This window comes from Gopherus flavomarginatus, chromosome 3 (assembly GCF_025201925.1).
Source record: "Gopherus flavomarginatus isolate rGopFla2 chromosome 3, rGopFla2.mat.asm, whole genome shotgun sequence".
Classification (NCBI taxonomy): Eukaryota; Metazoa; Chordata; order Testudines; family Testudinidae; genus Gopherus; species Gopherus flavomarginatus.
The window spans coordinates 109187401-109205004 of record NC_066619.1 but is presented as its reverse complement, the minus strand read 5'-3'; the positions used below and the strand labels follow the sequence as shown (position 1 = coordinate 109205004).

Genomic DNA, 17604 nt, shown 5'->3' with positions numbered 1-17604 from the left:
CAAACTCCAGTCATTCTAACATGATCTAAAGTTTATATGCAACTGAAAACTACAAAGAAATAGCAGCTTTCTGTTGTTCATTTTTTCCTCATTTAAATTGATTCAATTCTAGGAAGGGAAACAACAGTGTTCAGATAAAAGAGTTAACAGACACAGACAGAGAGTTGGATTCTCATGATGATACTGACACAAACCAATGAGAATCTAGAGTGACCAAGCAAAAGCTACAATACCAAAGCTACAAAGATTGAATTGTTAGTAGAATACTAAGAACATATTCTCCAAACATGGGTGCTAATGAAACGCTCATATCAAAACCTCAGCTTTAGTTGCCTAATGGGAGCTAAGTTCTCAACTCTCATCAACTTTCAATGGGAAATGGTTCTCTAATTCCCTCAGGCTACTTTAAAAACTCTAGTCTATATTTAGGCACTTAAATAAAAATAAGGCCATTTATTTAGATGTCCACTGGTACTTATGTTTGAAAATATTTTCCCAAGATCAGAAGACTCAGCTGGGAATGAAGCATCTGAGTGGAACCTCTTAAAAATAAATAAATGAATAAATTTGATCATCTATCTAGAAAGACGGAAAGCAACTGACAGAGAACTCAGAAAAGTAGTAAGTTACATTAGAGAATTAGCTGGGATGGCATTTTTCAGCTGCTCCCTAGATATGGAATGTACAGAACGGTTACATGCCAATCAAGAAACTGTAAGAGCTTGATATTACATAATATAGCCTTCCATAGCACATCAGTGAGACTAGCAGCTCACGAGACAGGAGGAATGGAAGATAGAAAATAAGAATTTCAGGAAAGAGAACAGGAAAATCACAGTTTTCCAATGAACAAGAAGTGTCTCAATTTCAAACACTATCAGAGAATAGAGACCTCCAAAATAAAGGTAGTTTAGTAGATATATCACAGGGAAGTCTATCACAAGAATTACAAGTGTTGGATGGTTACAGAAGGTTGGAATGAAAATGCTTAACATGAAAAATAAAGAATTGACTGAGTAAGACCAACTGGAATTAGTTTACTAAACTAAAAGGCTATTTGCCAAAGCAAAACTGCCTCACATTTTGCCTTAAACACTGAGACGTTCATCTTAGTCTTAAGTATATACAATTACACTCAATGACAATACTTGCTTTCATACAACCAGATTTTGGAAACTCTCTTCCATTGTCCACTTGTATAATCTGAGACATGTACTGCAGTTAACACTGGGGAACCTGTACAAAATTATTGTTTTTTTATGTAAGCACATACCAGTGCATTTTCACAGGAAAAATTCTATTGAATATTAAGAACCTGATTCTTGTTGTTTACTGTCCTCTCCAGTGTGTACCACACCAGCACTGCACGGCAGTGGTGGAGATCCCTGCTCTCTTCCACACTGTTCTGGAAAAGAAGAAGAAGATCCTCAGCCATTCTATGCATTTTAATGCTCCCCAAGATTTCTGCCATGCCATCCTGTAAGGTGCTAAGTGACCAAACTACCACAGGGGGCAACACGGAGAAAGAGGGTCTCAATGCCTTGTAGGATCTGCCTCTCTATTGCAGTGTTGAAGAAAAGTGGTGCATTTAAAAAGAAGTTTTGTTTTCTTTTAAATGTTGTTTTTTATGAACAGTTTTCAATAAAAGAAGAAAATGTCCATAAGTTGCTAGATCCATTATTGTTACTTGGAGGTATAAGGACATGATTGCTGGATTCTGAGAACATGCAACTCTCATTAACATTAATCTACCAACTCTATTTTTTTTTTTTTTTTGGTCAAGGAGCTGACACTGATCTATATAGTCACATATCTTTTTGGCCCTGGCTAATTCAAAGACTGCTTCTCCCTTTATGTGCCGCTATGGCAAATCGAGATTAACTAAACTGCAGTCACCAGGCTTGGAAGTCTCTGGGCAGTAAGAAGGAGGGCCCTTGGCCATGCAATTTATTTTCTTTATGGCTTCAGCTGAGCCTGAGGAATGCTAACCTACAAGACACAGTGTAAAAGGCTTCTATTCTCTCAAGATTTTGCATGAAGGCGATGATTATGGTTTAACTTGTGAGTTGGATCTATTTCTGTTGATAATAATCAATGAATTAAATGAGCTGTTTTAAGAATTCTTCACATGCATACAGAGCCTATGTGATGGGGGAATTGCATAATCTAAAATATTAGCAAATTACTGGTAGTACACATGCATCTCAAGAAGTGAATACACGAAATAATGTTAGGTGCTTCCATTAAAACCTTGCTAATCTGCATTTCAGTCCCTGGCAAGCCTTACTATTTACAGGGACTTCTGACTTGGGTACACCTGAAGCACTGTCCAAGACAGACATCAATTGTCCAGGATATGCCCATTCTCTCCCTACACATCACTCCCCTTTTATACCCTCTGCCCTTATACCCTTGAGATTTACCTCTGTTCACTGCAGAAGGTACGTCTTTGCTAATCCTACTTGTCCTTGTATGTAGCTTCACTCACACTTGAGCATGACACAACTTTGCACTCACTGCTTCACACGAAGCAAGGACTTGAAAGACCAAAGCTTTAGTGCAAATCAGCAGAGACTAGTGCACAGATTTCAAAATCTGCTTTAGAAATGTAATGAATAATGCCACTGATTCTCAAAACTGATTAAAATGTACCGGGCTGAATTCATCCCTCGTGAAGCAGCACTGAATTCAATTGAGTTACACTAGGAATTAACTAGGCTCAACATGTCCAGTTCATATCATGTGAAGAAAAATATTTCCAGCTACCTTACAGCAAAGCCAGTTTTAATTACCTTTGGCTGTGCTGTTATCCATAGTTTGGAAAATTAAGTCTTTTTCAACAGCAGCGGTGAAGTCCTCATGGGGCTGAATGTGATTTTCCTGTGTAAGCCCTCTTCTGATCAAAGTGAGTCGAACTGTTTGTCCTGTGTGCCGCAAAACCTCTACTGCTTGTTGGTTGGTAAAACCCTGAAGATTTGTTCCATCCACCTGAAAGATTACACATCTCATTAACCAGCAAGCCACTACACGGATAAAACAGTCAGAAAAAATAAATCACATTTTTTTCCAAGGCAAAATAAAATGCCAAGGGCACTACTTGTTTAATCTGAGCACAAAACAAGGGGAGGACAGAGGGAAAAAAACCCAATGCCACTGTGGCTGATCTACACCAGGCACTGTGTCTATAATAGCCCACTACTACTACCGCCATAATAGCAATGGTGAAAGCAGACTCCTGGTGGCAACCAGTATTCTTAGCCCTTTATCATGTCGACCTACTCTGAGCAGGGTTACATAGCAAAGCACTTAGAATGCTGGTGGGCCTCCAGAAGCTTTGTTCACACTAAGGCTGCCAATAGTCTGGAAAGTGAATGTAAAAAAAAAAAAAAACAAGTCAAGAACAAAAGTCCTCTGTGATTACTGGGTTAGGGCAGGAGATAAGAAGGAAAGAATGGAAACATCTCTTAGTCGTCTAGGAATATTCCTATTATACGCAATATTTAAAACTTCAAAACCTCTTCCCTGTTTATTCGCTATTTATCAAAGCTTCACAGAAATTAGATATGGAAAAGATGTTTTACTCTAGGCCATCAAATCCAATCCCCCAGCCAATCAAGGATTACATTACGTTTTTTGTCCAGTCCACAGTTTTTAAAGGGCTGAGCAATGGGGCCTACACAACTGTCACTGTGAAACTCTTCTACGGTCTAACAAGCCTAAGTTTTCTCTCTCAAATTTATTCCATAATTCTTAGTAATATACTCTTCCTCTTCCCCCCAAGACCTAAATCACTCTAAACTATTCCTCTGTCTGCTATCTTTATTTTTCAAAAATTTACCAGTGAAATCATATCCCTTCACCCTAGTAATGGTCTTATCTACAGAATATACATACTTCATACTCAGTTATTTTAATTGTGTGCATGCATGTGCGCGTGCACATACTGTAATTTCCTTCTCCTCTTTCTTTGCACATAGCTAAGAGGCCAGTTCTGACATCTTCAAGACAAAAATGATTCCTGCATTTGTATTCTGAATCCCCCTGCACAATACATCTTATGAAGAACCTTCAGAGAAGTTTAAAAAAACCTTCCAGCCTTTCACCCTTAATATCAGTATTTTTTAAAAGATTCTCTTTCATCTCAGTGCTGCTAAAGAACTGTAGTGGCATATTTTATTAGGTCTGCTTGGAACTACTGAACAAGCAAGTATTTTGTAGAAATAAAGAACTCTCTATTGCCAAGAGAAAACAAAGTGTCATTGATTTCTTTCAAAACAAGAGGGAAAAAATTCCCACTTATTTATATAGCCAGCATGACCGGAAAGATAGTGTGACAAAATATTCAATCAAAATGAACGAGATGTCATTTCACACCCAATCTTTATCTGTTTGAATAAGTATTCTAAAATGATACTAGCAAATCTACCAAAAACAACAACAACAAAAACCCTCCCAGTAACAGGAGAGATTTTCTCATGCAAATAACTTCACATTCTCAGAGCTGGCTGTATAAGTCTTATCTCCGTATTTACTTACAGCTATAATTTGATCGCCAATATGGATTCTACCATCATGTTCAACAGCACTGCCTTTCGTAATGCTTTTCACAAAAATACCAGAAGGTTCTGGGATTTTAAAAAAAAAAAAACGTTATTTAATATCAAAGGTTGTCCAAATTCTGTAACAATATTTCCTTCCTCTGCCCCTAAAAAAAAAAAAAAGTGGTATCAAAGTGAGGTAAGGAAAAAGCCATAAAGGAAGTGTAGATTTTAATTCTAATACATCCATTATTCTTCTCACAAAATTATCAGTGTTTTCATCCCAAGTGTTTAGCTATCCAAAACCCCCATTTCCTTCCATGAAAGCAGGACTAGACCTTTTTACAGTAAGCAAATATTCTAACCATGGCTGACAAAACTGACTATAAAAACTCCACAGAACCCTTGATACAGGTCTGACCTAACCCCAAAAGGCAAGAAAATTTAGCATGCATCCTGCATACATCCACCGGTTTATTTATTATAAATATGACAAAGCTACATGGTTCCTTTTCTATTATATTTTTTTAAAAAGTCTGAATGAACAAATATGTGCTTGGCTTTCCTAGGGTGACCAGACAGCAAATGTGAAAAATCAGGACGAGGGGGGGGGGAGTAATAGGAGCATATATAAGAAAAAGACCCAAAAATTGTGACTGTCCCTATAAAATCGGGACATCTGGTCACCCTAGGCTTTCCAGAGGGAAGAACTTACAAATGGAAAAAGCTGCCTATCTAAAATAGGACAGCATTGTAACTAGAAATGGGCAAGAAGAGGAGTTTCCATTCCAAAGAAAATTTTGCATTTGCAAAAAAATATTTCATTCCAATTTGGAATGAAAAGTCAGATATGCAAAATTTTCTGTAGGAAGAACATTTTCAAAAAATTCTGTTTCAGAAGAACCAAAACAAAGTTTTTCAGAAATTTCCAATCCTGGCTCCACTGAGCCCAATGAGCCATGGAGCCAGAGGACCGAGTGAGCCACGGGAACTGCAGACGGAGCTATCAAGGAGCTGCAGAGCCTGGGAGTCCAAGCCGCCCGCTGCCCAAGGAGGCAGGGAGCTGTCTGTCTGGGAAGCCAGCTGAGCAGCCCAGAGAGGTGGACAGCCTGCCTGCAGGCCTGGTTTCTACCAAAAGTTTCAGTGGCATTGACACATTCCTGTGGAATGTTTCTATTCTCTCCAATCAGTGTTTTCCAATGGAAAACTGTTCCATCAAAAAAAAATTCAGCCAGCTCTACTTCTAATCTGCCTTGGTATAGCTGGAATTCATGTCTTAACCCACCCCCAAAACACCAGACAACAGATAGCACAGGGGCACTGCACACAAATAGGGTGACCTGCTAGCCGCTGCACCACGTGGCTCCCTGGTTGGGAAGCAGCCAGTATGTCCGGCTCCTAGCCCTAGCCTTAAGGGTGGCCAGGATGGTCTGCGTGCTGCCCCGCCCCACATGTGCAGCTTCCATTGGCTGGGTCAAGGCAGGGGAGGAATTAGCGCAAACACAACTCGCAAGTGCTCAGCAGGTGGCTGTTGAGGGGTCATGTGGTGCATGCCTCTTCTGCTGCTGCCCGGCCCTCTTCACCTCATGATCCTCGTGTGGCTGGGCTCAAGCTGCAGTGCATGCCCTGCGGCACACCAGGGTCTGTCTGTCACCCCATCGCCAGCACCCAGGAGTTCCAGGTATGTGTATCCCTGTCTCCAAGTGCTGGGAATAGAGCTGCACCCCCATCCCCCGTCTGTGCATCCCTCCCCGTCCCACCCCACCGCACCCCCCCGTCCCCCTCACTACATCCCTCCCTGTCCCACCCCCTGTATCTCCATCCCCCTCACTGCATCCCTTCCCCATCCCATCCTGTCCTGCCCCACTACACCTCCCATCCCAGCCCTGTACCCTTTATAGCACTCTCCCACCCATCCTCTCCACATCCCACAGCTGTCACCCCCATGTCCCTCATGCCCCACAGCCCTGCACCCCATTCACCTCCATACACTGCTGCACTCCCATTATGTTCCTATACACCCCTATGTCCCCCACATCCTCATGCACCCGTAGTCTTCTGCCCCCCCGCTGCATCCCCATCCACCCCACATACCCCCCACATCCCTTCATCTTTCCTTCACTGCCTCCTCTCACCTCCATCCTGTTCTCACCCTTGGCCTCTTTCCCTCCCCATCCTATTTCCCACACACACACACATTTTTCCCCTCCAGCCCACTCTCCTTCCTTCCCAGCTGGGTGATTTAGGCACCCCTGGAAAAGTGTATGAAAAAGCATCTCTGTGTAGGCAAGTGTATGCATGCATGCACTGTATGTGCATAAGAGACTGTGTGTCTTTGTGTAGGGAGGTGCGTGTATTGCATGTGAGTATACCTGTGTGAATACAATTTGCAGCCTAATTCTGACTTTTATTCCTTTTGCTGGCTTGGGCTCAAAAAAATTGAAGACATCAAATATGTATGTATTCATTTCATAACAAGAGAAGGGAACTCGAAAAGAAATGTATTATTTCTTTAAAAGTGAATGTTGTTGACTATTAATTGCAGAAGAGCCAATTTATCATACATTCCTCCTCACCTTTGTCTATCTACATTATAAACTCTTTGTTGCAGATTCTCTCTTTTTATGTGTATGTCCAGCAACTACCACCCTGGAGTCCTGATCTTAGATGGGTCTTTAGGCACTAAACAACAATTGTAATATTAAATAATGTGGAAGTATGTGTGTCAGTGCATGCTAGATGTGTACACAAGAATACACATGTATATCTGCAGGTAGGCGTGGAAGTCAGTTTCTGCAGATTTATTTATATAGGTATCCGGACAGGTGTGCATTTCTGTGGTTGTGCTCTATAGATTTGTATTTGAACTTCAGGAGTGGACCTTTAATGGGCCCACTGCAACTGTGATAATGTGTGGCCTTAATTCCACACATAAAATTACAGCAACTTTAGTGAACAAAAAACATGGAGCTGGTTACAAAAAATGGGAAGAGGGGAAGGAAAAAATTATGAAAACCTTTGTGAAATTTCTATTTTTTTTTAATTCCTTTTTTGACTTTCTTGCTGCCAGCTCTAGCATTCTGTAACAAATGAACCTGAACACATCTGTAAAAACGATTAATATGCCTCTTTGGTCCTGGCAGTGAAAATGAGCAGGTGAGAGAGGGTGGGGGAGAGCAAGCGACGAGTGGGGATGGAGTGAGAAGGGGGCAGGGCTTTGGTAAACAGGCAGAGCAGTGGGTGGGGCAAAGACATTCGGTTTTCTGGAATTAGAAAGTTAGCAACCCTATACACAAAGCGGGACTAAAATCCACGTGTTTCACACTTTCATGATTGAAAATTATAATCTCCAAATTTGTAGACTAAAATCAGAGGATAAATGAATTTCCTAAATTGTCATTTTAGCAAAACACTTACTGCATTTTGCAGAGGAGCATTTAAAAAATGTTCCTGCTTTTCTCAATAATTCTTTGGATTCACTATCTAAATGACAGTCTCCATCAACTCCAAACACCTCACACACACACACACACAATCTGTCAGCTGCTTCTATTCTCCAATGCTGCCATCCTGTCTCCCTTAGTTACCTGCTCCACTCTTAACAGAGAACATAGGAGCCAGGAAGGCCAGTGAGGTTATAGAGAGTATGCTCTGAGGGATAACTGGCAGGCAAGCAGGGACATCGGATGGTGAGCAGGAACATGGGGGTAGGAAGAAAGAGCAGGCCTTGGGGAGGCATAAGGAGTTGATTACAGCTTTTGTGGAAGCTGGAGTATTAAACATGGATAGATAAATCGAGGAAAGAGGGTTTTTCATTGGGTTATGTGTGTTAGAATGGTCCACAGCTTTGCAGAAGGTCTGGGATTGGGGGAGGGGTGAAGTTGAGTGCCTTTGTACTAGGGCAACACAGCTAAAAGTCTCCCAAGTGCTGCTGCCTCAACATACCACGCAACGATAAAGGAGCCTGTTAGCTCCACACCAAAATATGCAATGTAGCTTGCAAGGGCTAGTCAAGGACTCAGATCATGATCTCCCAACTTTTTAAAGGTGTGTTGGTGCTTCTGTGCAACCAGGGCTATTCTTTAACAATGGTTTTTGGTTGGAGGAATAAGTAAGTTAATCAGTCATTCCCTTAGGCAGTAGGATTTCCTAGTATACCAAGGTGCAATGGAGCAATTCAATTAGCAACATTTCAGACGTACATCCTCGCTTTTGTGAGTCAGATATCAAACCCACAACATGTTCTACACTTTAAATTTCATTTGTATTTTTAAAGGTGATAGTAGGTGGAGCTAGGAGAAGGGGAATACAGAAATTGTGCTCCTTCCTTGCTATGGCAATTGAAGCTTTTTTTGATCTGATAGGCCAGTGGACCATAAAATTTAGTCAAGATGTCTGCATTACTGCTCAGAACCTTCAAAAGGGATGAGGATAGTGATTACTGTACTAACAAATATTTCATATTATCGAAATGCGATTTCTTTATGTTTTTCTCAATATATACCAGGACAGAAAACACAGCAGCAGCTATTTGAAAATCATTATGGGGCAATTTATTAATCTGTTTTAATAAGAGTACTGCATCAATTTGCCTCATATAGATGCATGACAGATTTTTACAATCAGTTCTCTCAAAAATGTAGTTGAAAATATTAGTAATATAAATTACTAAATGTGCACATTAAATTTTTTTCTAAAAAACTCAGTGGGTCAGATTCTGCTTTGAGTTGCACCAAATAACCTAACTGAAATCAGTGGAGATAGTGGACATCTATATTGTACTGATGTAAACAAAAGCAGAAATTGGTTCACTGATTTAAAAATAACATCAGCTAGAACTGCCTGCAATACTTCAAATAAAAGTCCTGCAATTTACTGTCTCCAAAATTCCCTTTAAAATACAAATATTTTTAAAAAATAGTCATATACCTTAAAATGGCTGTATCAATTTTAAAAAATATTTTTCAAACATGCGTATCAAGGTTCAACCAAGAGTGATTTTCAAGACTGCTACAAAATCTTAAAACAGAATTTCATGATGAAAGACTGATTGATCCTAGCCTATTCTATCTGAAGTTACAACTCCTAAAATAATCCTTAACATGTTTTTTAATGAATCTTTTTTCCCTTTATGTACCAAAATGTCTAAACCAAATTAGAAATGCATATAGGCCATTGTATGCTGCAGTGATATAAAAGCAATAACTTCAGGAATTTATTTTAACATTACCTGAGGTTTTGTCTCCAATGTAACCAGCAATAGTTATTCCTAATCCTTGGAGGTTTTTAGTGAGTTCTACATCAAATTTCTCTCCATCTTCATCAATATCAAAAGAAGTCTCTGCCTAACAAGAGAGTGTAATGAAAAAGGAAACCTTTTTTAAAAAAAGAAGCTGCATTCCATGAAGTTAAACATTAGAGACAAATGTCAAAGACAAAGTAGCAACTTTTCTTCTGCTCCAACCCTGATATTCAGACAGACAGCCATATTGTACACAGACAACATTCCTCACCAGAATGTTACTGGAATCCTGACATTTCTCAACACACACACACACACACACACACACACACACAAATAAATGACGGTAGAAGCTCTAATAAGCTGAGCAATATATGTCTTGAACAATAATATCACAATACATGCTTAAATACAGGATGCAAACAGTTCTGACATTCCTTTAATCTCAGCTTTAAGCAGATCACAAAGGCTTGTGCTAAATTTAAAATAACCACAAACAAAAAGGTTTTTTCAAACTCGTAATTCTTCAAATAAATGGCCACTAATTTTAGTTATTTTTTTCTTATACATGCCAAGTTTAAAACATAATGGAATCTATTTCCAGTGAAACAATTATGTTTCCTGTTTTTAGAAAGACTTGAAATATCTATTTTAGAAGGTGGCAATTATACTTCCAGCTATTTAAATGATGACAATCACCACTAACACCCACTATGGTCCTCTGAACTTCTGTGACAGAAATGGCTGTTGGTAATTAATTCATTTATTTATTGCTAATGGAAGTGCTTTGATTACAACAAGAGAATGCACATTAAATGGCCACGTCAATAATGTCTTATTAAAAAAAGAACTTGGAAAACTTCACTTTGAGGCATCACAGAACTGACTTTTTTCTAGTGTTTAAAATAAATGTTCAGCGGCCAGATTACCAGCTTGGGTAAACCAGCGTAACTCCACTGTAGTCGATAGAGCTATGCTGATATACAGCAGGTGAAGATCTGACCCATTTCTTTATCTGAATAACTCCATCTAAAAATACAGTCAAGCACAAGCAAAGCATCTAATTCTGCAGCTCTAAACCTACCTCCTTCATATTACAGGGTTATTTGGACAGCACATAAATTATAACAATCCATGATTAGAGCCCAATAATTCCTTCCATTTCCATTAGCTGATTAGTTTCCAGAAGTACTAATCTCTCCTGAGAATCATGAAGAGGGATGCCAGTTTCATGGCATCATCCCTGTGTTTTTGATGTCCTGTAGAAGCCCCTCTGCTGAAGCCTTACCCGGTTAAGGCCCATCCTCCCATTCTGCATTTAAGAGTGAGCCACGGATGCCTGAGGGAGAACTGCATCAGCGACAGTCTCCAAAACATTGGTGGTAAATGTCCACACATAAGTTACGGCAGCTTTCGGCATCATTAACTGAGTTTCTATATTCAGCAAGGGAGATATTGTGCAGACGTAGGGCAGCTGCCCAAAGACAACACACCTCCTGCCAGGGACAAGGTGGGGAAGAAAAAAAAAGAACACGGGGGGTAAGAGGGAGCTAAAAAATAGAAGTGAGATTTGGCATTATTTCCGTAGTAGTAATGGAAGCACTGGATAATATCATCCTCAAGATTGCAATCTCCAATATCAGCATTTCACATCATCTAACAGCCAGAACAACATAAATCTAGATTTTCTGATACATGATGTCATGAGAATCAACTGCTTTTCTAAAAGAACTGTTTTACAGCAAAATAATATATGCAGGGTGGTTATTGACTCCTCTATTTGATGGTTCCTGCAAAGAAACTTCTGTTGAAATGCTCTGAATTGAGACATTTCCTTTTTAAAAAGGGGGAAAATTCTAATTTGTAAACAAGGGTCAGAAGAGCTAACTTCTCTTCCTCCCCCACCTACCCCCGCAATCTTTGGGCATTGTGAAAATAGTAATCTCCTCTCAAACTATTTCAAGACCACCAAGTGGGCATGTAGAAGCCTGCCTATAATATAACAGGAGGGGTGAAGTTATCTGCCTATTCTATCCTCTTTCTGTAACATGAAATAGCTATGGGTATAAAATCAGTAATCGAGGGGAGATTGTTTTCATTTTTTTTTTAAGACAGGTAAAGGGAATTTTCTCAAAGTGGCCTATATAACTTAAAGAAGTGTTTTAAATTCATTGACATTAGTAGACATATTCCTAGAAATAGTAAGAAAAGCTGAAATGAGAAATTTATTATGGGGTATAAATAAGATCTATTTTAGTCTTAAAAGTTTAAACAAACAATCTTCTCTCTTGTTTCATTCACTTATTTACATGTGGCTATTTCTGTGTGCTCATTATGGGACTGATACTGCCACACTTAAGTTGGGTAGCTACTCGTTGCATTGAACTAGGCTATGTTAAAAACACACACAAAGATTTTCAGCTTCCTATTTTAAATTTACAGTTCATTGTGACATACCTACTATACTGTGCTTTGTGAAAAAGTGGTAATTCTCATGATAGGAAACATCTGAATAAATGAACTTGACATATGAATTGCACTTAGATTACTAATGCTTTCACTTTCTTGCATTTTCCATTTTTTCCCTATGTTAACATTTTCTCCCTCAGCATTTTTTTCTGAATTTTAAAGGAAGAAATCATGGAGGGGAGACACTGGTTGACGGGGTATATTTTGGGGAGTCAGGCGAGAGAGAGAGAGAAACAGAACAATGGAGGAAAGAGGGAGTGTCAGAACATCAGAGGAGGAATAAAGATAGCAGCTGGGTAACTGTCTGGCATTGGGCTAGCTCATGAAGCTGTGTCAGGTTACCAAGGAAAGGAACTGCAGCTGTGTGCTGGATGGCACATTGCGGAGTTGTCTGACAGATGGTGATGACAATATGGGGATGAAGAGATGTGCCTGGGGAGGAGGAGACGGAGAGGCAGACAGAGGAAAGTACTGCAGATCCAGCTGGCCCACTCTAGAGAAAGGATTGCAAAGTTCAGGGAGGTGCTGCAACACATTGATTGATCAGCTGTCCCAAAGGACCACTAACAGGCCCGTCCAAGTTAATGGGTTAGTCAACCTGGATGCTTAAAAATTATTTCCACCACACACGTCTTCAAGCCTGGATCCTGAAATAACTCCATCCATACAACTCTCACTCAGTTCAGTGAGGCTCCTTACACCCTGGGCTTGTAAGATCCCGTTTTCAATAGCTAAAGGATGAAAACATGGCTATTGGTCATTAAAACACTAACCCCTGATATAAATGTAATATTATCCAACTGGTAACAGAGTGACAGTTGCCACATTTTACTGATATTTCTTTATATGTACCTGTTTCTCTGGTATGGAAGTTGGTACGGGGGTTGATGGAGGGACAGCTGGTGGAGGTGGTTCCTCTATGGGACCTCTTGCAATGACCAGCTTCACTCGATTTCCACACTGTCTCAGCACTTGTGCCACTTGTTCGCTGCTCATTCCAGCCAGGTCCGTATCGCCAATTTTCAGGATGTGGTCTCCACTGCATAACCTTCCATGCTGGATGAGGAAGTAACCAGCCAACCAGTCACAATTATCATAAAAAACACTAGCAGCCATCTCCCCCTTCCCTCACACAAACGATCATATTGGTCAATTTAAAATGTGTGCTCTGCAAGTAGTTTTTAAATGTCATGCCATACATTCCTGGTGGGGCAGAGGAAAAAGATTATGCCCATGTGTGATACAAGTGCAGTGGTATGTGTACAGGAATGTATTTTTAGAAGTGGAGACCAACTTCTGCGTACAAAACTGTGTATAATTATGTAAACGGCTTGCACATTTAGCAATTTTATACTAAGATGGGAATTTTGTTTCAAAATCCCCTTGTACACCCACTAATGCCTGATTTGCACCTGTAATTTGAGTAATTTTCTGAGCTTTCATTTGTGCACACACAAACATGCATTTGTGTGTGTACAGATCTTGGGCCTCTTATTTAAGAGCTGGCCCTCAGGATTAACCATATTTTTAAAATAAATTATATTTCTCAGTTACTGTGATATCACAGTTATTTATAGTTTTTAAAACATTCATTTATTTCTTGTTTCTTTTATTTTAAACTGTAAAAATATTTCAAGTGAATTCAGTACCCATGAAAGGTATTAAAACTGACAGAATGGGGGAGTGAATTCATCTGTTGGTCCACAGAACACGTGCAGCATGGACATCAGCAGCACAAGCTACCCCCAGACCGAGCAGTGTTTAGTATGTCTATACTACAACTGCAAATGTGATTGCAGCAAGTGTATACCTACCCAAGCTAGCTTTAATCTAGCTGGCATAAGAACCAGTAGCAGTGAAGCCACAGCACCATAGGCTAGCCGATGCTGTGGTTTCACTGCTATTGGTAATTGCACTAAGTAGATTAAAGCTAACTTGGGTAGGTCTACGTATGCTGCAATCACGCCTCCGATTGCAGTGTAGACATTCCCTTAGTGCCTCAGTCCTGACCTACAGAGACTACAGGTCAGAGGGACAATCTGTCTCTGAGCCCATTCAATCCTTGAGCTCTTTGCCACAACTGCTGAAAAGGGTGCCCTTGGTGGTAGTTTTGTGTTATAGACACCTCCACCCTGGGAAATGGAGCGAGATCACCAAACTCATCTCACACAGGTCACTATGATGGTAATAACCTTTGGTCATTTCCAACTCAGGTTGGATTAGATGCACAGGTGAAAGACTATTGTGCTATTTATTTCAGAGTTAGAAATGATATACTTATCAGCACACAATAGGAGTGGTGCAAAGTAATAGATTTAGGAGAGTGACTGAACACCAGATTCCACTTTTGGGTTTGTATGTGCAGATCCCACATTCTATAGATGATCATTAATAAGGACAAAATTGCTCATATACATTACTAGCATCATCTTTTTCTTCCAGCCTACAAGGAAGAAAACTGTCACTTAACATTATTATGGCAGATTTACATGATAAATTTACCCCACACTAAACAGTAAAGAAGAAATTGTTAGGGGGGAGTTTACCTGATCAGCTACTCCTCCTGGGAGGATGGTTTTAACTATCACTCCAGTTGACTTTCCTCCCACTATCCCAAATCCCAAACCTGATCCATCATTCACCAACTCAATGGTCTCCACATGCTGCCAGTGGACCTACAAGGAGTAAACTTGTAAATAAGCTTGCAAATGACCGAAGTAAGAACACAGCTATTAAATCTTGTCACAAGGCACTTATACAGTATTTCTATGACATATTTTTGAAAAGAGGGAAGAAAGAAAAACTAAAGGCTGCTCTGTATCAGTTACTATTAGCCCACTGGAAAGGAAGGTGGGCCTTTAGCAAGTAGAATTTCTCCACTATGTAGCCTCTCCATGAATCTGTTTACAGATCAAATTCTTGGGGATACTGGGAGGTGGTAAGTGCCTTCAATTCCCAACCCAGTCAAAAGGAATAAAATGTGCTTAATATCTTAGGGGAAGCATTTAGCGTCTCACTGGACTGGGACTCAAAGTCTCCTATAATGTAGATGAGTCACTCTCACCAGTAGTCACATACATGCACTGAAAAGGGGCTATGGACCCAATTCTCAGCTACCACTGAGGGGGAAACTGCAAGAGTTCTACTCCAGTTCTATTCCATCCCCAGCATAGATGAGACTAGCCTGGCAGCTGCTGTAAATGACATACACCGGCTATGATTACATAGGGGATCATTCACCCAATAGAAATAGCTGAAGCAGAGCTCACTCTAGCCAAACCCCAATCCCAATGGGTCGCTACACCGGGAGGCTGCATGACTGGCTATGCCAATTTTATTCTGCCTGAGGAGTCCTCCATGCCAGAGATTACCTCAACAAGGAAAATTCAACAAGCTTTCTATTCCCTATACAACATGAAAGTAGCATGGGTTAGAAAATCTGTGCCTATTCAAAGAAATTAGGACATGAACAGTACTATTCATTTAAGTGGTGTAAATCAGTATGATTACATCACACAGCATCAGGCATTTTCAGCCCACTGAAAAGGACGAAAGCCTCTTCAGTGTAGATCCAAATAATCAGCTATCATTCATTTCACATTCCACATCAAGTCAACAGCTTTGTGCACATGCAGAACTGTCCCTTAAGTGGTAAGCAGAGGTTCCCAGGCTACAACAGGTAGTCTGAGGTTGATATGATAAGAATGGAATATTTGTTGCCAATGGTTTTCTGTCTGGGCTTGATGTTGTGATGGAAGTGGGAGCTGTTCTGTAATGGTTTATGGATATTCTATGCCAGTGGTTTTCAAACTTCTTTTCTGGTGACCAGTTGAAGAAAATTGTTGATGCCCGCAACCCAACAGAGCTGGGAATGATGGGTTTGAGGTGTGGGAGGGGCTCAGGGCGGGGGCAGAGGTTTGGGGTGTAGGGGCGACAGCTGCAGGGTGGGGCCGGGAATGAGGGGTTCAGGGTGTGGGAGGGTTGAGGCAGGGGGCTGGGGTGCAGGAGGGAGTCAGGGCTCTGGGCTGGGAGTGTGGGTGGGGATGAGGGGTTTGGGGTGCAGGAGGGGGCTCTAGGTTTGGGGGGGCTCATGCCTGTGGCAGGGAATTGGGGTGCTGGAAGGGTCAGGGCTCTGGGCTGGGGGTTCAGGCTTTTGGGTGGGGCCAGAGATGAGGGGTTTGGGGTGCAGGAAGGGGTTCAGGGCTGGGGACTGGGGCACAGGCTTACCTCGGGGACCTCCCGGTCAGCAGCGCAGCTGGGGTGCAAAGGCAGGCTTCCTAACCCCTTGCTCCCTCCGCCTAGGAGCCGGACCTTCTGCTGGCCGCTTCTAGGGCACAGCGCGGTGACAGAACAGGTAGGGACTAGCCTGCCTTAGCCAGGAAGCATCACTGACAGGACTTCTAACGGCCCGGTCGGTGGTGCTGACCAGAGCCACCATGACTCAGTCCTTTCGTGGGTCGCAACCCAGAACTGGGTTGCAGAATAGGTTTGAAAACCACTGCCCTATGCTGTACGTTGACCTGCTTATTGGGGTGTTCACTGTAAAGAAAAACAAGCAGGCTCAAGATAAGCCACTTCTCCGCAAATGCTTTAAGATTAAGAGACAGCATCAGAACAGGAAAAGGTCCACGCACAGAGGAGATCAGCAGACCTGTGGTAAGTTTCAAAACAAACACGCTTTCAAGAGAGGGCGAATTTGGGGAAACCAGACAGAGACAGGAACCTGCTTGGCACATCTGAAAAAGTTAAACTTTCTGAGGGTACAACTGAGGGACAGTAAGCCTTGGGTAAGACAGACATCCATGCAGATTTTTTTAAAGACTCTTTTGATGCTTTTTTCCTTGTAAAAACAAACAATAGTTGGTTTTAAGAAGGCTCTCTGGTCACGACATACACCACTGGGCACAGACTGCCGAAAAGAAGAGTTCATATTCAGTTGGAACTGCAGGGTAAGAGCTGCTGTTACACAAGGGACTGTAGTCCAGTCTAAGAGTTGGAGAACTGTGTATTTCCTCCCTGGTACAGACCTGACACCTGAGAGGGTGCACTCAGAGAGACCAGAAAAGGAGACAGAGGTGCAGCTATAGCCCTGTAATCATGATAAATGTCTCCCTCAATCTGAGACATTTGGACTGTGCCTCCCTTCCCACACCTTGGCCTTCTGCATGCTCCATTTGGCCTTCTCTGCCTATAAGAACGAGAGCATAAACAGGGAGAATGAGCTTGGTTGCTAGTACAGATCAGATTGCAAGCCCCACAAGTTTCTGTTCCCTAAAAGGAGAGAAGATCACAGGAGGAGATTCCATTTTCTGCTGCTTCCCAAAAAGCTTCAAAAGCTGGGATTGCAATGGATAA

General features: G+C 41.3%; 1 protein-coding gene across 22 annotated transcripts in view; it reads right to left on the bottom strand.

Annotated features, from left to right (window-relative positions):
* MPDZ (multiple PDZ domain crumbs cell polarity complex component) overlaps nt 1-17604 on the bottom strand; it is a 138115-nt gene that overhangs the window by 96668 nt on the left and 23843 nt on the right. For 20 of the 22 annotated variants that reach the window (XM_050942956.1, XM_050942954.1, XM_050942957.1 and 17 more), the window contains 6 exons: nt 14796-14924; nt 13102-13305; nt 9769-9883; nt 4537-4625; nt 2793-2988; nt 1316-1405 (listed from right to left, as the gene is read on the bottom strand). In XM_050942956.1, the coding sequence (XP_050798913.1) occupies nt 1316-1405; nt 2793-2988; nt 4537-4625; nt 9769-9883; nt 13102-13305; nt 14796-14924 (823 nt within the window). The remainder of the gene's footprint in view (nt 1-1315; nt 1406-2792; nt 2989-4536; nt 4626-9768; nt 9884-13101; nt 13306-14795; nt 14925-17604) is intronic. The other 2 variants (XM_050942962.1, XM_050942972.1) reach the window with 2 other exon arrangements.